This window comes from Leptodactylus fuscus, unplaced genomic scaffold (genome assembly GCF_031893055.1).
Source record: "Leptodactylus fuscus isolate aLepFus1 unplaced genomic scaffold, aLepFus1.hap2 HAP2_SCAFFOLD_133, whole genome shotgun sequence".
In the NCBI taxonomy this organism is placed as follows: domain Eukaryota; kingdom Metazoa; phylum Chordata; class Amphibia; order Anura; family Leptodactylidae; genus Leptodactylus; species Leptodactylus fuscus.
The window spans coordinates 90,449-108,882 of record NW_027440155.1 but is presented as its reverse complement, the minus strand read 5'-3'; the positions used below and the strand labels follow the sequence as shown (position 1 = coordinate 108,882).

Sequence of the window (18,434 nt, the reverse complement as noted above, 5' to 3'; positions counted from 1 at the left end):
ACAGGGGGCGGGGCTGTGACTACCTCTCAGACATGATATATACAGGCTGGTTGTCAGTAACGGGGCGGGGCTGTGACAACCCCTCAGACATGATATATACAGGCTGGTTGTCAGTAACAGGGGGCGGGGCTGTGACTACCTCTCAGACATGATATATACAGGCTGGTTGTCAGTAATATCTGATACTTTATTATGTCACATATCAGGTTATCAGAATAATCTTTCTCGGTCGGGCCCGTCTTGCTGATCCGTTGCTCAGTTATGGACACTCAGGGCTCAGGGTTTTGGTTTCACCACCACAGAACTTGTAGCTGAGGAGATACAGATGAGATACATACGTGTCACACATTCTACACGGCACATACACATGTAGGGCTCACTGATCCAGATGTATTACAGATCCAGGGACGGACCTGATTGGAGATGGGGGGTGACTGCATGGCGGCCTCCTGCCGCTCCCCTCAGTGGTCTAAGTACCTCCATAGCGGCGGCTACCGGCCGTTACCCGCGGGCCCTATGTACTTCCCTGCTCCCGGCCACCTCTGCTTCCCCTTCAGGGGTCCCGTGTGTTAGATATTTCTAGGGCCCATTAGTGGAGGTGAGCAGGAGCGGGGATCGGTCAGCAGGGCTCACGGCAAGAGGATTGTTGAACGAACCCCAACAAATTCTGCGTCCGTTGTACAGAATCTAATGATGGGAGGCGACGACATAATAACTCGTCTCCTTACCCCTCCGGGTGACTCCCTGCCGTCTGCGGCCTCTGTACTGCAGTCACATGGGTCAGGCCATTGTCGCAACGTAACCCACGCCAATGAGGGAAGACAGCCGTGTGTGGTGGCAGAGGCCGGAGCGGCGAGTAGCACTGCTGTATAGATCTGTCACCTACCCACAGTATAATAATAGCAGGGGGGCGGTATACCCCAACCATTACACCCCTGTCTCCCCTGCACACTGGAAGTGATAGGGACAGACCATCTCCAGGGACCCCGCACTAGCTGTATACCCTGTGACCGCAGTATACAGGCCCCCAACCCCGCAGGATACGTACACTGATCCATCAATCCAGGATGTCAGGGTCACAGACTCCGCCCACAAGGATGGGCCAAATAAGAGGGAAAGTGGACTCTTCCATCGGAATGTCACCGAAACGATAGGAGGAGGGAAGGGAACGTCAAGAAAGGCGGAGTATACCTGGCCACCAACCAAGGAGATGCTGCAAATACAAGCGAGAGAATGACATGCAATATACAGGGGACAAGTAGTACTGTGCAGTGTCCTAATATACCAGAGAAGTAGTACTGTGCAGTGTCCTAATATACAAGAGAAGTAGTACTGTGCAGTGTCCTAATATACAAGAGAAGTAGTACTGTGCAGTGTCCTAATATACAAGAGAAGTAGTACTGTGCAGTGTCCTAATATACCAGAGAAGTAGTACTGTGCAGTGTCCTAATATACAAGAGAAGTGGTACTGTGCAGTGTCCTAATATACCAGAGAAGTAGTACTGTGCAGTGTCCTAATATACAAGAGAAGTAGTACTGTGCAGTGTCCTAATATACAAGAGAAGTGGTACTGTGCAGTGTCCTAATATACAAGAGAAGTGGTACTGTGCAGTGTCCTAATATACCAGAGAAGTAGTACTGTGCAGTGTCCTAATATACAAGAGAAGTAGTACTGTGCAGTGTCCTAATATACAAGAGAAGTAGTACTGTGCAGTGTCCTAATATACAAGAGAAGTAGTACTGTGCAGTGTCCTAATATACAAGAGAAGTAGTACTGTGCAGTGTCCTAATATACAAGAGAAGTAGTACTGTGCAGTGTCCTAATATACAAGAGAAGTAGTACTGTGCAGTGTCCTAATATACAAGAGAAGTGGTACTGTGCAGTGTCCTAATATACCAGAGAAGTAGTACTGTGCAGTGTCCTAATATACAAGAGAAGTGGTACTGTGCAGTGTCCTAATATACAAGAGAAGTGGTACTGTGCAGTGTCCTAATATACAAGAGAAGTGGTACTGTGCAGTGTCCTAATATACAAGAGAAGTGGTACTGTGCAGTGTCCTAATATACAAGAGAAGTGGTACTGTGCAGTGTCCTAATATACAAGAGAAGTAGTACTGTGCAGTGTCCTAATATACAAGAGAAGTGGTACTGTGCAGTGTCCTAATATACAAGAGAAGTGGTACTGTGCAGTGTCCTAATATACAAGAGAAGTGGTACTGTGCAGTGTCCTTATATACAAGAGAAGTGGTACTGTGCAGTGTCCTTATATACAAGAGAAGTGGTACTGTGCAGTGTCCTAATATACAAGAGAAGTGGTACTGTGCAGTGTCCTTATATACAAGAGAAGTGGTACTGTGCAGTGTCCTTATATACAAGAGAAGTGGTACTGTGCAGTGTCCTAATATACAAGAGAAGTGGTACTGTGCAGTGTCCTAATATACAAGAGAAGTAGTACTGTGCAGTGTCCTAATATACAAGAGAAGTAGTACTGTGCAGTGTCCTAATATACAAGAGAAGTGGTACTGTGCAGTGTCCTTATATACAAGAGAAGTGGTACTGTGCAGTGTCCTTATATACAAGAGAAGTAGTACTGTGCAGTGTCCTAATATACAAGAGAAGTGGTACTGTGCAGTGTCCTAATATACAAGAGAAGTAGTACTGTGCAGTGTCCTAATATACAAGAGAAGTGGTACTGTGCAGTGTCCTAATATACAAGAGAAGTGGTACTGTGCACTATCCATATATACAGGAGAAGTAGTACTGTGCAGTGTCCTTATATACAGGAGAAGTAGTACTGTGCAGTGTCCTTATATACAAGAGAAGTAGTACTGTGCACTGTCCTTATATACAGGAGACAAGTAGTACTGTGCAGTGTCCTAATATACAAGAGAAGTGGTACTGTGCAGTGTCCTAATATACAAGAGAAGTGGTACTGTGCAGTGTCCTTATATACAAGAGAAGTGGTACTGTGCACTGTCCATATATACAGGACTAGAGAAGTGGTACTGTGCACTCTCCATATATACAGGACTACAGAAGTGGTACTGTGCACTCTCCATATATACAGGAGAAGTGGTACTGTGCACTGTCCATATATACAGGAGAAGTGGTACTGTGCACTGTCCATATATACAGGACTAGAGAAGTGGTACTGTGCACTCTCCATATATACAGGACAACAGAAGTGGTACTGTGCACTGTCCATATATACAGGACTAGAGAAGTGGTACTGTGCACTGTCCATATATACAGGACTAGAGAAGTGGTACTGTGCACTCTCCATATATACAGGAGAAGAGAAGTAGTACTGTGCACTGTCCTTATATACAGGACTAGAGAAGTGGTACTGTGCACTGTCCATATATACAGGACTAGAGAAGAAGTACTGTGCACTGTCCATATATACAGGAGAAGTGGTACTGTGCACTGTCCATATATACAGGACTAGAGAAGTGGTACTGTGCACTGTCCATATATACAGGAGAAGTGGTACTGTGCACTGTCCATATATACAGGACTAGAGAAGTGGTACTGTGCACTGTCCATATATACAGGACTAGAGAAGTGGTACTGTGCACTGTCTATATATACAGAGGAAGAGAAGTGGTACTGTGCAGTGTCTATATATACAGAGGAAGAGAAATGGTACTGTGCACTGCCCATATATACAGGACTAGAGAAGTAGTACTGTGCACTGCCCATATATACAGGACTAGAGAAGTGGTACTGTGCACTGTCCATATATATACAGTCCTATGAAAAAGTTTGGGCACCCCTATTAATCTTAATCATTTTTAGATCTAAATATTTTGGTGTTTGCAGCAGCCATTTCAGTTTGATATATCTAATAACTGATGGACACAGTAATATTTCAGGATTGAAATGAGGTTTATTGTACTAACAGAAAATGTGCAATATGCATTAAACCAAAATTTGACCGGTGCAAAAGTATGGGCACCTCAACAGAAAAGTGACATTAATATTTAGTAGATCCTCCTTTTGCACAGATAACAGCCTCTAGTCGCTTCCTGTAGCTTTTAATCAGTTCCTGGATCCTGGATGAAGGGATTTTGGACAAACAATTCGCGTTCAGTTAAGTTAGATGGTCGCCGAGCATGGACAGCCCGCTTCCAATCATCCCACAGATGTTCAATGATATTCAGGTCTGGGGACTGGGATGGCCATTCCAGAACATTGTCCTTGTTCCTCTGCATGAATGCCTGAGGATTTGGAGCGGTGTTTTGGATCATTGTCTTGCTGAAATATCCATCCCCGGCGTAACTTCAACTTCGTCACTGATTCTTGAACATTATTCTCAAGAATCTGCTGATACTGAGTGGAATCCATGCGACTCTCAACTTTAACAAGATTCCCGATGCCGGCATTGGCCACACAGCCCCAAAGCATGATGGAACCTCCACCAAATCTTACAGTGGGTAGCATGTGTTTTTCTTGGAATGCTGTTTCTTTTTGGACGCCATGCATAACGCCTTTTTTTATAACCAAACAACTCAATTTTTGTTTCCAAAATGAAGCTGCCTTGTCCAAATGTGCTTTTTCATACCTCAGGCAACTCTATTTGTGGCGTACGTGCAGAAACGGCTTCTTTCTCATCACTCTCCCATACAGCTTCTATTTGTACAAAGTGCGCTGTATAGTTACCGATGCACAGTGACACCATCTGCAGCAAGATGATGCTGCAGCTCTTTGGAGGTGTCTGTGGATTGTCCTTGACTCTTCTCACCATTCTTCTTCTCTGCCTTTCTGATATTTTTCTTGGCCTGCCACTTCTGGGCTTAACAAGAACTGTCCCTGTGCTCTTCCATTTCCTTACTATGTTCCTCACAGTGGAAACTGACAAGTTAAATCTCTGAGACAACGTTTTGTATCCTTCCCCTGAACAACTATGTTGGACAATCTTTGTTTTCAGATCATTTGAGAGTTGTTTTGAGTAGCCCATGATGCCACTCTTCAGAGGAGATTCAAATAGGAGATCAACTTGCAATTGGCCACCTTAAATACCTTTTCTCATGATTGGATACACCTGGCTATGAAGTTCAAAGCTCAGTGAGGTTACAAAACCAATTTTGTGCTTCAGTAAGTCAGTAAAAAGTAGTTAGGGGAATTCAAATCAATAAAATGATAAGGGTGCCCATACTTTTGCACCGGTCAAATTTTGGTTTAATGCATATTGCGCATTTTCTGTTAGTACAATAAACCTCATTTCAATCCTGAAATATTACTGTGTCCATCAGTTATTAGATATATCAAACTGAAATGGCTGCTGCAAACACCAAAATATTTAGAACTAAAAATGATTAAGATTAATAGGGGTGCCCAAACTTTTTCATAGGACTGTATATATATATACAGGACTAGAGAAGTAGTACTGTGCACTGTCCATATATACAGGACTAGAGAAGTAGTACTGTGCACTGTCCATATATACAGGACTAGAGAAGTAGTACTGTGCACTGTCCATATATACAGAGGAAGAGAAGTGGTACTGTGCACTGCCCATATATACAGGACTAGAGAAATATTTCAGTCAGTAGTCAGCGCACACAGGATAATAGAAGTAGTACTGTGCAGTATTCTGCTATTTACTTGATCATTTTGTATTCATAGGATGAACCTGAAGAGCTGTGCAGGGTGACACTGATAGTGCCCAAAAATGCCCAAGTGCTTCCTTTAGTCTTCACAGTCAGACTGAATCTCCATCCTGCAGATACAAGATGTTATATACAGATGTACAAATACACATATTACAGGATCTTTCTATCTCTGCTCAGCCTGAGCCTCCTGATTCAGAACTATGTACGATGTTTACATTATATCATGTGGCAGTCAACATCATCATCATCATCATCATCATCATCCTATTAGTACTACTACTCATCCCCCTACTATTAGTACTACTCCTCATCATCCTACATTAGTACTACTCCTCATCATCATCATCCTATTAGTACTACTCCTCATCATCCTACATTAGTATTACTCCTCATCATCATCCTATTAGTACTACTCCTCATCATCCTACTATTAGTACTACTCATCATCATCATCATCCTATTAGTACTACTCCTCATCATCCTACTATTAGTACTACTCATCATCCTACTATTAGTACTACTACTCATCATCCTACTATTAGTACTACTCATCATCATCCTATTAGTACTACTACTCATCATCATCCTACTATTAGTACTACTACTCATCCTCCTACTATTAGTACTACTACTCATCATCCTACTATTAGTACTACTCCTCATCCTCCTACTATTAGTACTACTCCTCATCCCCTACTATTAGTACTACTCCTCATCATCCTACTACTAGTACTACTCCTCATCATCCTACTATTAGTACTACTACTCATCCCCCTACTATTAGTACTACTCCTCATCATCCTACTACTAGTACTACTCCTCATCATCCTACTATTAGTATTACTACTCATCCTCCTACTATTAGTACTACTACCCATCACCCTACTATTAGTACTACTACTCATCCCCCTACTATTAGTACTACTCCTCATCCCCTACTATTAGTACTACTCCTCATCATCCTACTATTAGTACTACTACTCATCCTCCTACTATTAGTACTACTACCCATCACCCTACTATTAGTACTACTACTCATCCCCCTACTATTAGTACTACTCCTCATCCCCTACTATTAGTACTACTCCTCCTCATCCTACTATTAGTACTACTACTCATCCTCTTACTATTAGTACTACTACCCATCCTCCTACTATTAGTACTACTGCTCATCCTCCTACTATTAGTACTACTCCTCATCCCCCTACTATTAGTACTACTACTCATCCCCATACTATTAGTACTACTACCCATCATCCTACTATTAGTACTACTGCCCATCCCCCTATTATTAGTACTACTACCCATCATCCTACTATTAGTACTACTACCCATCCCCCTACTATTAGTACTACTCCTCATCATCCTACTATTAGTACTACTACCCATCACCCTACTATTAGTGCTACTACTCATCCCCCTACTATTAGTACTACTACTCATCATCATACTATTAGTACTACTCCTCATCATCCTACTACTAGTACTACTCCTCATCCCCCTACTATTAGTACTACTGCTCCTCATCCTACTATTAGTACTACTACCCATCCTCCTACTATTAGTACTACTACCCATCCCCCTACTATTAGTACTACTATACATCATCCTACTATTAGTACTACTCCTCATCATCCTACTACTAGTACTACTCCTCATCCCCCTACTATTAGTACTACTGCTCCTCATCCTACTATTAGTACTACTACCCATCCTCCTACTATTAGTACTACTACCCATCATCCTACTATTAGTACTACTTCTCATCATCCTACTACTAGTACTACTCCTCATCATCCTACTATTAGTACTACTCCTCATCATCCTACTATTAGTACTACTACTCATCATCATACTATTAGTACTACTCCTCATCATCCTACTAATAGTACTACTCCTCATCCCCCTACTATTAGTACTACTGCTCATCCTCCTACTATTAGTACTACTCCTCATCCCCCTACTATTAGTACTACTACTCATCCCCATACTATTAGTACTACTACCCATCCTCCTACTATTAGTACTACTGCTCATCCTCCTATTAGTACTACTCCTCATCCCCCTACTATTAGTACTACTGCTCCTCATCCTACTATTAGTACTACTACCCATCCCCCTACTATTAGTACTACTGCCCATCCCCCTACTATTAGTACTACTACCCATTCCCCTACTATTAGTACTCCTCCTCATCATCCTACTATTAGTACTACTACCCATCACCCTACTATTAGTACTACTACCCATCCCCTACTATTAGTACTACTACCCATCATCCTACTATTAGTACTACTACTCATCCTCCTACTATTAGTACTACTGCTCATCCTCCTACTATTAGTACTACTCCTCATCATCCTACTACTAGTACTACTCCTCATCATCCTACTACTAGTACTACTCCTCATCATCCTACTATTAGTACTACTCCTCATCATCCTACTATTAGTACTACTCCTCATCATCCTACTACTAGTACTACTCCTCATCCCCCTACTATTAGTACTACTGCTCATCCTCCTACTATTAGTACTACTCCTCATCCCCCTACTATTAGTACTACTACCCATCCCCCTACTATTAGTACTCCTCCTCATCATCCTACTATTAGTACTACTACCCATCACCCTACTATTAGTACTACTACCCATCCCCCTACTACTAGTACTACTACCCATCATCCTACTATTAGTACTACTACCCATCATCCTACTATTAGTACTACTGCTCATCATCCTACTACTAGTACTACTCCTCATCATCCTACTATTAGTACTACTCCTCATCATCCTACTACTAGTACTACTCCTCATCATCCTACTATTAGTACTACTCCTCATCATCCTACTATTAGTACTACTCCTCATCACCCTACTATTAGTACTACTACCCATCCCCCTACTATTAGTACTACTACCCATCCCCCTACTACTAGTACTACTACCCATCATCCTACTATTAGTACTACTACCCATCATCCTACTATTAGTACTACTCATCATCCTACTACTAGTACTACTCCTCATCATCCTACTATTAGTACTACTCCTCATCATCCTACTATTAGTACTACTCCTCATCATCCTACTATTAGTACTACTCCTCATCATCCTACTATTAGTACTACTCCTCATCATCCTACTACTAGTACTACTCCTCATCCCCCTACTATTAGTACTACTGCTCATCCTCCTACTATTAGTACTACTCCTCATCCCCCTACTATTAGTACTACTGCTCCTCATCCTACTATTAGTACTACTGCTCCTCATCCTACTATTAGTACTGCTGCTCATCCTCCTACTATTAGTACTACTACTCATCATCCTACTATTAGTACTACTACTCATCCCCATACTATTAGTACTACTCCTCATCCCCATACTATTAGTACTACTACTCATCATCCTACTATTAGTACTACTGCTCATCCTCCTACTATTAGTACTACTACCCATCCCCCTACTATTAGTACTACTACCCATCATCCTACTATTAGTACTACTACTCATCATCCTACTATTAGTACTACTACTCATCCTCCTACTATTAGTACTACTGCTCATCCTCCTACTATTAGTACTACTACCCATCATCCTACTATTAGTACTACTACCCATCCCCCTACTATTAGTACTACTACCCATCATCCTACTATTAGTACTACTACTCATCCTCCTACTATTAGTACTACTGCTCATCCTCCTACTATTAGTACTACTACCCATCATCCTACTATTAGTACTACTCCTCATACCCCTACTATTAGTACTACTACCCATCATCCTACTATTAGTACTACTCCTCATCATCCTACTATTAGTACTACTACCCATTCCCCTACTATTAGTACTACTGCTCATCCTCCTACTATTAGTACTACTCCTCATCATCCTACTACTAGTACTACTACCCATCATCCTACTACTAGTACTACTGCCCATCCCCCTACTATTATTACTACTACCCATCCCCCTACTATTAGTACTACTACCCATCATCCTACTATTAGTACTACTACCCATCCTCCTACTATTAGTACTACTACCCATCCCCCTACTATTAGTACTACTACCCATTCCCCTACTATTAGTACTCCTCCTCATCATCCTACTATTAGTACTACTACCCATCACCCTACTATTAGTACTACTACCCATCCCCTACTATTAGTACTACTACCCATCATCCTACTATTAGTACTACTACTCATCCTCCTACTATTAGTACTACTGCTCATCCTCCTACTATTAGTACTACTCCTCATCATCCTACTACTAGTACTACTCCTCATCATCCTACTACTAGTACTACTCCTCATCATCCTACTATTAGTACTACTCCTCATCATCCTACTATTAGTACTACTCCTCATCATCCTACTACTAGTACTACTCCTCATCCCCCTACTATTAGTACTACTGCTCATCCTCCTACTATTAGTACTACTCCTCATCCCCCTACTATTAGTACTACTACCCATCCCCCTACTATTAGTACTCCTCCTCATCATCCTACTATTAGTACTACTACCCATCACCCTACTATTAGTACTACTACCCATCCCCCTACTACTAGTACTACTACCCATCATCCTACTATTAGTACTACTACCCATCATCCTACTATTAGTACTACTGCTCATCATCCTACTACTAGTACTACTCCTCATCATCCTACTATTAGTACTACTCCTCATCATCCTACTACTAGTACTACTCCTCATCATCCTACTATTAGTACTACTCCTCATCATCCTACTATTAGTACTACTCCTCATCACCCTACTATTAGTACTACTACCCATCCCCCTACTATTAGTACTACTACCCATCCCCCTACTACTAGTACTACTACCCATCATCCTACTATTAGTACTACTACCCATCATCCTACTATTAGTACTACTCATCATCCTACTACTATTAGTACTACTCCTCATCATCCTACTATTAGTACTACTCCTCATCATCCTACTATTAGTACTACTCCTCATCATCCTACTACTAGTACTACTCCTCATCCCCCTACTATTAGTACTACTGCTCATCCTCCTACTATTAGTACTACTCCTCATCCCCCTACTATTAGTACTACTGCTCCTCATCCTACTATTAGTACTACTGCTCCTCATCCTACTATTAGTACTGCTGCTCATCCTCCTACTATTAGTACTACTACTCATCATCCTACTATTAGTACTACTACTCATCCCCATACTATTAGTACTACTCCTCATCCCCATACTATTAGTACTACTACTCATCATCCTACTATTAGTACTACTGCTCATCCTCCTACTATTAGTACTACTACCCATCCCCCTACTATTAGTACTACTACCCATCATCCTACTATTAGTACTACTACTCATCATCCTACTATTAGTACTACTACTCATCCTCCTACTATTAGTACTACTGCTCATCCTCCTACTATTAGTACTACTACCCATCATCCTACTATTAGTACTACTACCCATCCCCCTACTATTAGTACTACTACCCATCATCCTACTATTAGTACTACTACTCATCCTCCTACTATTAGTACTACTGCTCATCCTCCTACTATTAGTACTACTACCCATCATCCTACTATTAGTACTACTCCTCATCCCCCTACTATTAGTACTACTACCCATCATCCTACTATTAGTACTACTCCTCATCATCCTACTATTAGTACTACTACCCATTCCCCTACTATTAGTACTACTGCTCATCCTCCTACTATTAGTACTACTCCTCATCATCCTACTACTAGTACTACTACCCATCATCCTACTACTAGTACTACTGCCCATCCCCCTACTATTATTACTACTACCCATCCCCCTACTATTAGTACTACTACCCATCATCCTACTATTAGTACTACTACCCATCCTCCTACTATTAGTACTACTACCCATCCCCCTACTATTAGTACTACTACCCATCATCCTACTATTAGTACTACTACTCATCATCCTACTATTAGTACTACTACTCATCCCCATACTATTAGTACTACTACTCATCATCCTACTATTAGTACTACTGCTCATCCTCCTACTATTAGTACTACTGCTCATCCTCCTACTATTAGTACTACTCCTCATCCCCCTACTATTAGTACTACTACCCATCATCCTACTATTAGTACTACTACCCATCATCCTACTATTAGTACTACTACCCATCCCCCTACTATTAGTACTACTACCCATCATCCTACTATTAGTACTACTACCCATCATCCTACTATTAGTACTACTGCTCATCCTCCTACTATTAGTACTACTCCTCATCCCCCTACTATTAGTACTACTACCCATCATCCTACTATTAGTACTACTACCCATCATCCTACTATTAGTACTACTACCCATCCCCCTACTATTAGTACTACTACCCATCCCCCTACTATTAGTACTACTACCCATCATCCTACTATTAGTACTACTACCCATCATCCTACTATTAGTACTACTACCCATCCCCTACTACTAGTACTACTACCCATCCCCCTACTATTAGTACTACTACCCATCCCCCTACTATTAGTACTACTACCCATCATCCTACTATTAGTACTACTACCCATCATCCTACTATTAGTACTACTACCCATCCCCTACTACTAGTACTACTACCCATCCCCCTACTATTAGTACTACTACCCATCCCCCTACTATTAGTACTACTACCCATCCCCCTACTATTAGTACTACTACCCATCATCCTACTATTAGTACTACTACCCATCATCCTACTATTAGTACTACTCCTCATCATCCTACTATCATTAATTACTACCACCCCCATTATCCTGATGGTATAGACCTACGTGGGTAATTGTCTCGCGGTCCGGTGTTCAGGTAGTACGTGCGGCAGGATGAGATGTTCTCAGGTTCGGGATTGAAGCCCAATAAGTAGCAGTTGCCATTGGAGCAGGGGAATCCTTCGCCCTGGAGGGGGAGGGGATAGGTCAGGTGTGCACTGTGACCTGATGACCCCGCCCTGGGGTCAGGACTTACCTGCTTGAATGCGTCGTAGCTGGAGGCGCAGTAACCCATGAAGCCCCCTGGAGTGAGGATCGATGCGATGAGCATGTAGTAACTGGTGACGTGATTACACAAGGCCACGTATCGAGCAGCTAGTGGGATCCAAAAACATAGAAGACAGTGTGAGAGATGGGAGTAGTAGTAGTGACGGACAGGTGGAGTAGTACTGCAGAGACCCCGCCAGCAGCCCAGCCCTGCTCTACAGCTGATGGGGCGTGACAATTATAGGCAATGCTCAGAGAGCTAAACCAGTCAGCAGCCGCAGGCCAGCAGTCTGATACTACACTAGATTTATCACAGTGACTGAGGCCGCACCAATCCATAGTATAACCCTAGGCCAGCAGTCTGATACTACACCAGATTTATCACAGTGACTGAGGCCGCACCAATCCACAGTATAACCCTAGGCCAGCAGTCTGATACTACACCAGATTTATCACAGTGACTGAGGCCGCACCAATCCACAGTATAACCCTAGGCCAGCAGGCTGATACTACACCAGATTTATCACAGTAACTGAGGCCGCACCAATCCATAGTATAACCCTAGGCCAGCAGTCTGATACTACACCAGATTTATCACAGTGACTGAGGCCGCACCAATCTATAGTATAACCCTAGGTCAGCAGGCTGATACTACACCAGATTTATCACAGTGACTGAGGCCGCACCAATCCATAGTATAACCCTAGGCCAGCAGGCTGATACTACACCAGATATATCACAGTGACTGAGGCCGCACCAATCCACAGTATAACCCTAGGCCAGCAGTCTGATACTACACTAGATTTATCACAGTGACTGAGGCCGCACCAATCCATAGTATAACCCTAGGCCAGCAGGCTGATACTACACCAGATTTATCACAGTAACTGAGGCCGCACCAATCCACAGTATAACCCTAGGCCAGCAGGCTGATACTACACCAGATTTATCACAGTGACTGAGGCCGCACCAATCCATAGTATAACCCTAGGCCAGCAGTCTGATACTACACCAGATTTATCACAGTGACTGAGGCCGCACCAATCTATAGTATAACCCTAGGCCAGCAGGCTGATACTACACCAGATTTATCACAGTAACTGAGGCCGCACCAATCCATAGTATAACCCTAGGCCAGCAGTCTGATACTACACCAGATTTATCACAGTGACTGAGGCCGCACCAATCTATAGTATAACCCTAGGTCAGCAGGCTGATACTACACCAGATTTATCACAGTGACTGAGGCCGCACCAATCCATAGTATAACCCTAGGCCAGCAGGCTGATACTACACCAGATATATCACAGTGACTGAGGCCGCACCAATCCACAGTATAACCCTAGGCCAGCAGTCTGATACTACACTAGATTTATCACAGTGACTGAGGCCGCACCAATCCATAGTATAACCCTAGGCCAGCAGGCTGATACTACACTAGATTTATCACAGTAACTGAGGCCGCACCAATCTATAGTATAACCCTAGGTCAGCAGGCTGATACTACACCAGATTTATCACAGTGACTGAGGCCGCACCAATCCATAGTATAACCCTAGGCCAGCAGGCTGATACTACACCAGATATATCACAGTGACTGAGGCCGCACCAATCCACAGTATAACCCTAGGCCAGCAGTCTGATACTACACTAGATTTATCACAGTGACTGAGGCCGCACCAATCCATAGTATAACCCTAGGCCAGCAGGCTGATACTACACCAGATTTATCACAGTAACTGAGGCCGCACCAATCCACAGTATAACCCTAGGCCAGCAGTCTGATACTACACCAGATATATCACAGTGACTGAGGCCGCACCAATCCATAGTATAACCCTAGGCCAGCAGGCTGATACTACACCAGATTTATCACAGTGACTGAGGCCGCACCAATCCATAGTATAACCCTAGGCCAGCAGGCTGATACTACACCAGATTTATCACAGTAACTGAGGCCGCACCAATCCACAGTATAACCCTAGGCCAGCAGTCTGATACTACACCAGATTTATCACAGTGACTGAGGCCGCACCAATCCATAGTATAACCCTAGGCCAGCAGGCTGATACTACACCAGATTTATCACAGTAACTGAGGCCGCACCAATCCACAGTATAACCCTAGGCCAGCAGGCTGATACTACACCAGATTTATCACAGTGACTGAGGCCGCACCAATCTATAGTATAACCCTAGGTCAGCAGTCTGATACTACACTAGATTTATCACAGTGACTGAGGCCGCACCAATCCATAGTATAACCCTAGGCCAGCAGGCTGATACTACACCAGATTTATCACAGTAACTGAGGCCGCACCAATCCACAGTATAACCCTAGGCCAGCAGTCTGATACTACACCAGATATATCACAGTGACTGAGGCCGCACCAATCCATAGTATAACCCTAGGCCAGCAGTCTGATACTACACCAGATTTATCACAGTGACTGAGGCCGCACCAATCCATAGTATAACCCTAGGCCAGCAGTCTGATACTACACCAGATTTATCACAGTGACTGAGGCCGCACCAATCTATAGTATAACCCTAGGTCAGCAGGCTGATACTACACCAGATATATCACAGTGACTGAGGCCGCACCAATCTATAGTATAACCCTAGGCCAGCAGTCTGATACTACACCAGATTTATCACAGTGACTGAGGCCGCACCAATCCACAGTATAACCCTAGGCCAGCAGGCTGATACTACACCAGATATATCACAGTGACTGAGGCCGCACCAATCTATAGTATAACCCTAGGCCAGCAGTCTGATACTACACCAGATTTATCACAGTGACTGAGGCCGCACCAATCCACAGTATATAACCCTAGGCCAGCAGTCTGATACTACACCAGATTTATCACAGTGACTGAGGCCGCACCAATCCACAGTATAACCCTAGGCCAGCAGGCTGATACTACACCAGATATATCACAGTGACTGAGGCCGCACCAATCTATAGTATAACCCTAGGCCAGCAGTCTGATACTACACCAGATTTATCACAGTGACTGAGGCCGCACCAATCCACAGTATAACCCTAGGCCAGCAGGCTGATACTACACCAGATATATCACAGTAACTGAGGCCGCACCAATCTATAGTATAACCCTAGGTCAGCAGGCTGATACTACACCAGATATATCACAGTGACTGAGGCCGCACCAATCCATAGTATAACCCTAGGTCAGCAGTCTGATACTACACCAGATTTATCACAGTGACTGAGGCCGCACCAATCTATAGTATAACCCTAGGTCAGCAGTCTGATACTACACCAAATTTATCACAGTGACTGAGGCCGCACCAATCTATAGTATAACCCTAGGCCAGCAGGCTGATACTACACCAGATTTATCACAGTAACTGAGGCCGCACCAATCCACAGTATAACCCTAGGTCAGCAGTCTGATACTACACTAGATTTATCACAGTGACTGAGGCCGCACCAATCTATAGTATAACCCTAGGCCAGCAGGCTGATACTACACCAGATATATCACAGTGACTGAGGCCGCTCCAATCCATAGTATAACCCTAGGCCAGCAGGCTGATACTACACCAGATATATCACAGTGACTGAGGCCGCACAAATCTATAGTATACCCCTAGGCCAGCAGGCTGATACTACACCAGATTTATCACAGTGACTGAGGCCGCTCCAATCCATAGTATAACCCTAGGCCAGCAGGCTGATACTACACCAGATATATCACAGTGACTGAGGCCGCACAAATCTATAGTATATCCCTAGGCCAGCAGGCTGATACTACACCAGATTTATCATAGTGACTGAGGCCACAGAGATCACTCTACTAGGTTGTTACAATTGTATCCAGTCTATTCAATGCCCGGAAAGGAAATCACATGAGCAGCTGTCGTATATTTCACTGCAGAGTAAAGTTGGGGTTGAATAGATCCTAAAAACAATCCTAAAAGGATCTCATTGAGGCACGTATAGAATCTTTGTAAATCTTTGTAAATCTTTGTCTCAGATATCTTCAGAATTAAGGGAATAGTTTAGTGTTCGGACATTAATATACTTTCCTATTCAATATAAGTGAAGGTTTCTTTTGGATACAATTGTAACATCAGGACGGGGAATGTATGGGATAAATGTCTACACAGACCATGCAGTACCCGGGCAGAACCTCCGTCTACGGCACATGGTTTTTGCTTCAGACAAGGGAATGGGATGGTCGGAAGCATCTAATCAAGGGGTCGGCAACCTTCGGCCCGCCAGCTATTGTAAAACTACAACTCCCAGCATGCCTACCTGCTCTGTTGGCCTTGGAACATGTCCAAGCATGTTGGGAGTTGTAGTTTCACAGCAGCTGGGGTGCCGAAGGTTGCTGACCCCTGGTCTGAATACTAAATAAATCGCCAGACACGTGCTTTTTCTGAATTGACAATGCAGACATTGACTGTTTTCCATCCTACAAAATGAACTGCTTCTCTTGTGGTGTAAAGTCTGCTGACTGTGCCGACGCTCCCTGGTTGTGCATTTGGACCATTTATAATACTGGTCTATTGGTTCCAGCTAGAGGGGCCCCTGGGGCCCGGGAGTGACTGATGCCCTTAATCGGTGGACATCGCAGTAGTCACCGTAGCCCACACACATGTGGTTTGTCCTGAGATGTCACAATGTGCAGTTACCGTCAACTAGGCCATTAGTAAGGTTGAAGTCCAAGAACTGACTCCCGCTACATCCTGTCATTAGCTGTCCTCCATTAGGAAACAAATCCACGTGACCGACAGATCTCTTCATCCCCAAACCGATCGGCCCTGAAAGAGAAAGACACAACGTCACCTGTATCCAGAATAACAGGCGGAGCTGCAGAAACATGAACTGTATCTGATCAGCACCTGCATCCGTGTGTAAGACGATAACCTGCACCCCGTCTGTAGGATCCAATCTAACTTCAGGAGCTTCAAACTCAAAACCGGGGCTCGCGGGATCCAGAGCTGTAAAAGAATCAGCAGTATTATAGTAGTTATATTCTTGTACATAGGAGTAGTATTATAGTAGTTATATTCTTGTACATAGGAGGTAGTATTATAGTAGTTATATTCTTGTACATAGGAGTAGTATTATAGTAGTTATATTCTTGTATATAGTAGTATTATAGTAGTTATATTCTTGTACATAGGAGTAGTATTATAGTAGTTATATTCTTGTATATAGTAGTATTATAGTAGTTATATTCTTGTACATAGGAGCAGTATTATAGTAGTTATATTCTTGTACATAGGAGTAGTATTATAGTAGTTATATTCTTGTATATAGTAGTATTATAGTAGTTATATTCTTGTACATAGGAGCAGTATTATAGTAGTTATATTCTTGTACATAGGAGTAGTATTATAGTAGTTATATTCTTGTACATAGGAGGTAGTATTATAGTAGTTATATTCTTGTACATAGGAGTAGTATTATAGTAGTTATATTCTTGTACATAGGAGGTAGTATTATAGTAGTTATATTCTTGTACATAGGAGTAGTATTATAGTAGTTATATTCTTGTACATAGGAGTAGTATTATAGTAGTTATATTCTTGTATATAGGAGTAGTATTATAGTAGTTATATTCTTGTATATAGGAGCAGTATTATAGTAGTTATATTCTTATACATAGAAGGTAGTATTATAGTAGTTATATTCTTGTACATAGGAGTAGTATTATAGTAGTTATATTCTTGTACATAGAAGGTAGTATTATAGTAGTTATATTCTTGTACATAGGAGTAGTATTATAGTAGTTATATTCTTGTACAT

The 18,434-nt window shown here is 42.7% G+C and overlaps 1 protein-coding gene across 1 annotated transcript in view; it reads right to left on the bottom strand.

The window, feature by feature from the left end:
• Nucleotides 1-222: 222 nt before the first annotated feature.
• Nucleotides 223-18,434, bottom strand: part of LOC142187075 (pancreatic lipase-related protein 2-like) — a 74,456-nt gene continuing 56,244 nt past the window's right edge. The window contains exons 8-13 of the mRNA XM_075261439.1: nt 17,315-17,443; nt 12,640-12,758; nt 12,450-12,570; nt 5,608-5,722; nt 1,049-1,213; nt 223-311 (exon numbers count right to left, since the gene is read on the bottom strand). Of these exons, the coding sequence (XP_075117540.1) occupies nt 260-311; nt 1,049-1,213; nt 5,608-5,722; nt 12,450-12,570; nt 12,640-12,758; nt 17,315-17,443 (701 nt within the window). The 3' untranslated portion in view covers nt 223-259. The remainder of the gene's footprint in view (nt 312-1,048; nt 1,214-5,607; nt 5,723-12,449; nt 12,571-12,639; nt 12,759-17,314; nt 17,444-18,434) is intronic.